Genomic DNA, 9,466 nt, shown 5'->3' on the forward strand with positions numbered 1-9,466 from the left:
TCTTATGATGATACATGATAGTTTATGTTATTCATATTTTCATGATAAAAGGGTGATATATGCATGAGACGAGCCAAAGCATCTTATGTAGGAAAAGATATAAAAAATGATTAAATTTTTTGCATATTTGTGGTGACGAGCCAAAGCATCTCATAAATTTTAGAATGCTTTAATTTAATTTAATTAATAAAGAGTCTTTCATCACCATCTCATGAAATTGAATAATTGCATCATATATAATGAACCGGCCCCAAAAGGAAGTCATTATACAAAGTTAATGATGGGATGAAATAATGTTATTAGTATGATATTTATGATGAAATCTTGTTGCCCAAAGGTCTTGAATTCTTCATTAATATTGAACAGTATCTAGTAAAATTTTATACATTGAATAACGGTGTATAAGAAAAGCTTGTCAAAAAGGCATACATGCCTAAGAAAGGCTGGTACTTAAGTGAACCTAATGCTCCACCACCGATCTGGAGCTGATTTGGCTGTTATTCTTTGGATTTTTCTAACTAGATATATAAAGTTCATTAAATATCACACTTAATGCATTAGTTTTATCATAAAGGGATAAATCATATAAAGTTAATTTTGATTTACTCACTAAATTGCTAATATGGGTTAGTGATTTAGATAAGGTTTTAGCGTAATTATAGCATGCATATTGATAGTAAGCATATGTTTTGCAGCTTTGTTTCTGACAGTTTTTTCACAATCCACATCATGCATCCCAATACTTAATGGTTCAAATTTCTCGGAATGGAAAGAAAGACTGACATTTACTTTAGGGTGCATGGATATTGATTTGGCACTTCGTGAGGATATGCCACCCGTCCCCATGGAGAAAACTATGCCAGAGGAGAAAAAGTTGTATGAGAGATGGGAGCGGTCAAACCGCTTAAGTCTTTTACTCATACAAAATCATATCTCCAGAAAGATAAGGGGCTCAATTCCTGATTGCAAAACTGCAAAAGAATTCTTAACAGCAGTAGAAGAGCAATTTGTGAGTTCAAAGAAAGCCCTAGCCAGCACCTTAATATCGAGGTTTGCTTCCTTAAAGTATAATGATAATGGTGGCATACGCGAGCACATTATGGAATTACGTGACATCGCTGCCCAATTAAAATCATTGGAAGTAGACATGTCAGAGACTTTTCTTGTACACTTTGTTCTTAATTCTCTGCCTATGGAGTATGCACCATTTAAGATCTCATACAACATACATACAGAAAAATAGACTATGAATCAACTTCTAGCCATGTGTATTGATGAGGAGCAGAGAATAAAACAAGAGAGGCAAGAGAGTGTTTATCTCACCTCTCATAAGGGAAAAGGACATAAAGAGGTCGACGATACCAGTCATCATATTCCTGTTAAGAAGAAGAAAATGAAAGTGTCAGCCAAAGTGACTGACAAAAAGCAAATAAAGTGCTTCTTCTATAGGAATCAGGGACATTTGAAAAAGGACTGCACCAAGTACAAGAAATGGCTCAAAAAAAAGGTACTTCTCTTTTCTTAGTGTGTTATGAATCAAATTTTATTGATGTACCTCATAACACATGGTGGATTGACTCTGGTGCTACTATCCATGTATGTAATACTTTGCAGGGATTGTTGAACAAAAGAATTCCAACGGAAAGTGAATGAAGCATCATAATGGGAAATAAGATGCATTCACATGTGGAAGCTGTTGGAACGTTCAAATTGACCTTAAAGATTGGTCATATTTTGTATCTAGAAAATACCTTCTATGTACCTGGATTTTCAAGAAACTTGATATCTGTTTCTAAACTTACTTCCTTTGGATATACCGTTTCATTTGGACGGTCATTTGTAAACATTTTCTTGAATAATATTATTGTTGGTAATTGCTTGTTAGAGGATGGTTTATTCAAATTAGACCTTGATACATCCTTTGAGCTATCCCTTTTATCCCTGCAAAATAAAGAACATTATGGATTAAAACGTAGCATGATAAACGAAAATTTCTCTATGTTATGGCACCGAAGATTAGGTCATATCTCCATAAAAAGAATCAAGAGATTAGTAAATGATGAAATTTTACCAACTCTTGACTATGGTGATTTTGAAACTTGTTTAGACTGCATCAAGAGAAAGCAGACTAACAAGTTTAAGAAAGGTGCCATAAGAAGCACAAATTTATTGGATCTCATACATACAGATATATGTGGGCCCCTTTTCGATCCCATGTTTTACTAGTCATAAATATTTTATCACCTTTATTGATGATTACTCACGCTATGGGTATCTCTACTTGTTGTATGACAAGGCTGAGGCATTAAATGCCTTTAAGCTTTTCAAAACAGAGGTAGAGTTACAACTTGATAAAAAGATTAAAGTTGTGAGATCAGATAGAGGTGGTGAATACTACGGTAGGTATACTGAAACTGGACAACATTTAGGTCCATTTGCTCGATTTCTTCAAGAGCAAGGTATAGTTGCACAATACACTATGCCTGGTACTCCTGATCAAAATGGAGTTGCGGAAAGAAGAAACCGAACATTAATAGAGATGGTAAGAAGTATGATTAGTCACTCAACTCTCCCAATTTCTCTGTGGGGTGATGCCTTAAAAACCGCTGCGTATATTCTAAACAGGATTCCTACTAAAGCTGTCCCAAAAACACCCTATGAAGTTTGGACAGGTAGGAAACCTAGTTTAAGACATCTACACATTTGGGGGTGTCAAGCTGAGGCAAGGGTGTACAACCCACAAGAGAAAAAGTTGGACTTTAGAACCATTAGTTGTTATTTTATTGGTTATCTAGAAAAGTCCAAGGGATACAGATTTTATTGTCCTAATCATACTTTAAGGATTGTGGAGACAAGAAATGCTAGATTCCTTGAAAATGACCAAATCAGTGGGAGTATAAAACCTCAAGAAATTAATTTTGAGGAAAAGCAAACTCCGTATGATATGCAAGATTCAAATAAGCAGCCAATGATTCCTCCACCTATCATTAATAATGATTTAGAGGAGGATGAGTCTACTATTAATGTTCTACTTGAATCTGTGCCAGTTATCACTGAGAATGTTGCTCCTCCACCTATAGAACCAGTGGATCAAGAAGCAACTTTAAGAAGGTCATCAAGGGTAAGGAGATCTCCAATTCCACCAGATTATATAGTTTACCTTCAAGAAAGCGATTATGACATCGAAAATATAGATGATCCAATAAATTTCTCACAAGCCATAATTCAGTAAATTCCTCCAAATGGCTAGATGCTATGAAAGATGAGATAGATTCTATGGCTAAAAATAATGTTTGTAATCTAGTTGAACTACCTCCTGGAGCTACTGTAGTACGCTGCAAATGGATTTTTAAAACCAAAAGAGACTCCAAAGGCAAGGTAGAGCGACATAAGGCCAGACTTGTTGCCAAAGAATTTACTCAAAAGGAGGATATTGATTATCATGAGACATTCTCTCCAGTTTCAAAGAAGGATTCTTTAAAGATAATTATGGCTTTGGTGGCTCATTTTGACTTAGAACTGCACCAAATGGATGTGAGAACTGCATTTCTTAATGGATATTTAGAGGAAGAAGTTTACATGAAACAACCTGAAGGTTTTGTTTCAGAAGGTCAGAGTCAAAAAGTTTGCAAGCTCAATAAGTCTATATATGGACTGAAGCAATCATCCCGACAGTGGTATCTTAAGTTCAATAATGTTATTTCTACATTTGGCTTTGTAGAAAACGTTGTTGATAGATGTATTTATCTTAAGATCAGTGGGAGTAGATTTATTTTTCTAGTCTTATATGTAGATGACATTTTGCTTGCTAGTAGTGGGGTAATAGATTTCTATATTTCATAAAGTTCTCAGCTAGTTAGAAATGATGAAAGCATGAATACTTATATTTCCTTTTTCATATTTGTGTAAGTTAATCGGATTTAAGGGGTTAGGTCGGAGAAGGACATGGTGGCCATAGATTTCATAAGGCCTTTGACTACTAACGTTAGTCTCATGGTGAAAATGGTTGAATAGAATAAATCCATAGGCATAGGCTTGGAAGCAGTTAAGGTTCAATTATGGCCTACGAAGAGGCATGTATACTTAAATTTGGGTTGAGTTGGACAAGAATTCAACATAAGTTGTCGCTGATGCACTACGTATCACTTCCAAATCTAAAATATGAGTTCTAAAATTAAGCCTAGTCTTCTGCAAAGAAAAGCAATATATCAACATATCTAGAGTTGAAAATGGATGGGACATATATTGCGATTATATTTATCCATATTTTCTAATGAATATAAAGACTAATATGAATGTTAAATCGACAACAAAATTAATATCCACATTATTCTAAACAAGTTCACTACATGAATAGGATATTAAGTACATTCATACTTATTTTAAATGAACACAAATACAACCTAGATGTTAGTGTTATCTATATTGTTAATTCAATCTGACTATGGATATAAGTAAGATATTAATTAGATATAAATTAGATTTTAAGTGAAATTCAATAATGAAAACTAACATAAATAGCATAATTACAAAGGATGTGAACACAATCCTATCTAGATTGTACATGATGTACGAATAACTAGCTAAAGATCCAAGTTATAGTTATTAAATTATCTTAGAGATTTACTTGGTCTAGGATCTTAGCCTAGTCCCACAAATTTTATATTAAAATATAAATATTAAAAATATATTTCAAATTAATTATTTCAAAATATTAATATAATTTTTACATTAAATACCACTATCACTATTTAATTGTAGAATAAATAAGAAAATAATTATGAATGATCTATTTTTAGAGAGCTTCTAAGAAAAATATACATGTAGGTGGGGATGGTAATTTATGACCCAACCTATCAACCCAACGTGTGAACGATTCGTTTAAAGTGGGTTCGAATTTGATATAAATAAGTTTAAATCATAAACGGGTCAACTCATTTAGGTATGTTTACTAAATGGTTTGTGTGGAGTGATCGATTAAAACCCCGTTTGATTTAAAGTCTTCAAGCATTCAAGTCTTCAAGCTCTCTAAGTGCTCTTCAACGAGAAAAAGGGAAGATCTGCATTTACTGCTCCACCAACATCTTCCCAGCATTCAAAGCTTCCTCCTCCTGCTTTCAAGTCGATCACTCTTTCAAGAGGAGACCGGAGTTCCAGAAGCCACACCTCTTCACCATCTTAAAAGCGTTTGAGGGCTTCTAACTCCTTTACGATTATATTGTTTTAAATCTGCTTTTTGAGAAGCTATTTTCTGTTTTCTTCTATCTCGTATATTTACTTGATTCAATCGGGGGATTGAATCAAGGGGATTAAGGTTGGTTGGTGAGCCGGTTTAAAACCAACGAGTGTAAGGGTTTGATTGTGAGCCCGGAAAAACAATCGGGGTTGGTTCTAGTCGGTGAGCCTGGGAAAACCGACCGAGTTTGTTGTGAGCTCGTAAAACAACAAGTTCGGTTGTGAGCTTGCAAAACAACCGGCTGTAATCCAAGGGGGTTATAGTGAAATTCCCAAGTGAGACTTGGGGAGTGGACGTAGGAGCAAGGGTTAGCTCCGAACCACTATAAAACTTTGTGTTTGTAGTGCATTGTCTCTCATCTTCTTCCCCACACATTACTCACAGCACTTAGCTTTAATTAAATAACTGGCTATAGTATTTAGTTAATCATCCACAAAGTTTTAATTAGCTAAGTTAATTTAAAAACCCAATTCACCCCCCCCTCTTGTGTTGTCTATCTGGGCAACAGTTTGGGTTCAGGTTTAGATCTTTGACCATCTAACCCTTTTTGACCTGTTTAATTATTGAGTCGGATCATAACATGACCCATTTAACCTATTTAAGGACTATTTAATCTGTTTAAAATCTACTTAACATGTTTCTATCCTATTTAACCTGATCTACTTAACTTATTTAACCTGTTTAAATCTATTTAATTTATTAAGAACCCACTTAACTTATTTAACCCATTTAACTTGACTTGACCTATTTAATAAACAGGTTATGGGGTCAAATCAGGTCTCTTGTTTAATAAACAAGTCAATTCAAATATAAAATATATTTATTTTATTAAAAGAATTAACTAGTAAAATATAAATATCATAATGTGTTAAATGACTATATGTGAATATGTCTAAAATAAATATAATAAACGATCATACAAATGCATATTTTTATTTAACAACTCTAAGCAAAATGTTATGGGTTTGATTTTAGATGTAATTGTTAGATATATATCATTTTTGAATCAATATATTTTTTTACCGTATATCTAGATCCAATATATGGATTTCTATCCAAATCAGATACAACCTAATATCATCAACCCATTTTCAGTTTTTGGCATGACATATGCCACTTCTCATGCTAGAAGACCTCATGAGTCCAAGAAGAATCAACAGCTCTAAACTGTGCATATCCTTAATTAGGCTTTTTTGAACTAATATAGAAGTTTATAGTTTTCACTGAATGATAATCAACAAATTTTTTTTAAAAAAAATAGATGAGGAATCCTTATCGACGTAAGCGTAGATGATACCAACTTGCCATTCCTAAAATCCTGGGATTGAATTCTACTTTCATTGTAATGGGAGGTTTTGGGGTGTGGAGGAAGGGCTAGCTTCCATGAAATATCTAGCTCAAAGTTGCCAACGGACCTCATCAAGCAAAACCAAGAACAAATGAAGCTAGTAGGATAACTAAATGTCACTGTGAAAAATTGGAAAGAAAATAATAGAGATAATTCATTTTGTCAAAAAAAAAAGAGAGATGGAGGATGAGAATGCATGTCTAATGTTGAAAGTTCCCAAAAAAAGATGGCATGCAACCAAATTGAGAAAATTGAACATCACATTTGAATGGAACTCAATCAATCTTTAATGGATAAATACACTTAAGCATTAAGACATGTACGTAGTATTTCTGGTTTAAGAAGTTGTCAACGAAGAGGAAGAAAACCAATGAAGAGAAAGACCTAAAATGCCCAAAATATAAATTCCCTTTAATATCAATGTCATTTTGATATGAAAATATCCAAAACGCCCAAAGTCGAGAAACCAAGGGCAAAGACAATGACACATGCAAAATTAATAAACAAATTACCCAAATATCAATTTCTTAATGTGTTTGAATTCATTTATGCTGGGTTCTTTAGGTCTTGCATATCAGCCCAAGCAAGCTTGTAGATACATGTTTGACATTGTCATGTTTGACATGGAACATATCTATGTTTGTAATGTTGCTTCAACCAAGTACGAAGATGATGACTTTTGGCCTAATTTATGCAAGTGGGTTAGCAGGCTCTACCTAACAAGTTGCAAGCATTGCTTTCAACTTAAATGAGCAGCACATGTCCATATGCAAGCTGGTTATTAGCTCTAATCTTTTGTGAGAAAGGGATGGAGGAAAGTGGGGCCAATAGAACAATGGAGAAATGCCTCATATTTGGTTGAAATTTTCGAAGAAGAGAGATGAGAAAGTAGCTTTTCAATAAAAATGAGATTCCCATATTTTATAGAAAAGAAAAATTCATATGGAACATGAAAAATTTCATTTGCTGAAAATTGGGATAATTTTTTATTTTTTCTAAAAGTGTTCTTAAGCTCTTAGATAGAATGGGATAAGGTCTATCCTTTTATTAAAGGCATAATATATATTTTACACAACTTTTCTAAGAAAGTAGATGCTTAACTAAATATAAGCTTTTTCATGATTAATCAAACATGCAAAAACTATTTTTTTAGTTATGAACTTCTCAAGAAAAACATTCTAGTAATGAAAAATTATTCTCATGAACCAAATAAGTCCGTAGTGCACCCAAGTTGCATTTGAAGTAATCTACTCCCAAGATTCAAGTGTTTCTACTATTATGGATTGATCCAAATGATTCAGTTTCACAGGGTTGTTATCAAACACTATCTTGCTCTCTAAAGGAAGATAGGAGTCACACATCAATTACAATTTTGCACATTATGAGGCCAGTATTAAGGGGACGAAAAGGAATGCACTCCTTACCCAATAAAAAAGGAATCATGCGGCAGTAAGTTGGCAGGAAGATGCCTTTACCATAGGGGCCTATAGCTCATGACCTCAGCTGAAAATTGAAATAGCTTTCAACAGTTTACAATCATGAATTATTGATCTTATCTGTTGCCTTATTGCCAAGGTCATGTGATGACAAGGAGAGCTACTCTTGAGGAGATACTGTAAAGAGTAACAACTACATTTAAGAGCTTGAGAGTTAAATTATTCAATTATGATCGAGGTGATAAAACATGTAGAGCCTTGGAATATTGTCATCATTGGAGGATATCTAGATCTCTTGTAGGAGAAGTATCCAAAGGCCTGTTCCTTCTTCCATGGAACAGGTCTATATGTTATGCAACAATATCCCCCAGTTAAACTTCTTCTGACCTAAAGATATATATCTTTGCTTGCATAGGACAATTAAACAGGCATGTAACTATAAAATCTGACTTGAATTAAGACCTTGTGAATCTTTGAAAATCCACCATGCAATCAGTTCCCTCATATAACATGTTCCAAAATGAATCGGAATCCGGCCGATGCTTCAAATCTATATGAATTTTTGATGGTAAAAGGTGCTTGGCAAAAGTTGCACACACATGGGCAGACGCTGCAATGTAAGCAAAGGAGAGAACGGCTCCAGTCTCCAGAACGTTGCTTGTATTTTCTCAAGGGGCCTTGGGTTCATGTCTTGTGGGCACAGGAATTTTTCTACAGATTTGTCCTTTATATGCATAACTCACCATATTTTATGTATCTATAATTTAATCCATAAAATCTTATAGTTTATTGGTTTGTACATTCCTCAAGTTAGTTTCAATGGAATCAAATAGAGCATTTTTTTTTGTTTTTATGTTAATTTGCTATATTCTATCCTTGAGTTTCTAACCCTTAACATGGGTTCCCTAGTGCTCAACCCTTAGACCACCGATCTCTTGATCGAGCTTTCCAAGATCGATGAGTGGAGAGCTCCTTAATTATTCTTTATCAATGCCACCAACGTAACATCGTCGGATCGTAGCCACTGTATCAACCGCACAACTGCTACAACCTTTCCCCACTAGAAGTTAATTTGACCTGGTGAAGGCCATTTGGAGGGCCATCAACCTGAAGCTCCCTAACCGGTCACCTCAACCTCTCTCCGGCTCTCCCTCATCCACTTCCCTATGGCCCACACCATTCCTTGAGCCTCTTCACTCACCTTCAACCTCACAGTCTGATCCAACAGCCATAGCTCCTACTGCTAGAGGGTGTAATGAAGTGCAATCAGGACCACTACTTTGTGGAGGACATCTCATATATAGAGTCTCTTGCACCCCCTTCCTCTTAGTCCTCCAAGCCGCCAAATCCAAGGTGACTCCCCTCCTCTCCATGGGCTGCTTCGTTTAAGGAAGCCTTGAGACCTTTCTTATTTCCTTATTTGTAATGGTTATAAGGACGTAGAAT

General features: G+C 34.7%; 1 protein-coding gene across 1 annotated transcript; it reads left to right on the forward strand.

The window, feature by feature from the left end:
* Positions 1-799: 799 nt before the first annotated feature.
* LOC120112929 (uncharacterized) lies at positions 800-1,243 on the forward strand. The gene has a single exon (XM_039133141.3). It carries the CDS (start codon positions 800-802, stop codon positions 1,241-1,243), a length of 444 nt encoding a protein of 147 aa, XP_038989069.3.
* Positions 1,244-9,466: the final 8,223 nt, after the last annotated feature.

Source organism: Phoenix dactylifera, chromosome 17 (assembly GCF_051530095.1).
Source record: "Phoenix dactylifera cultivar Ajwa chromosome 17, Ajwa_hap1_PhDact_Kaust_v1.1, whole genome shotgun sequence".
Lineage (NCBI taxonomy): Eukaryota > Viridiplantae > Streptophyta > Magnoliopsida > Arecales > Arecaceae > Phoenix > Phoenix dactylifera.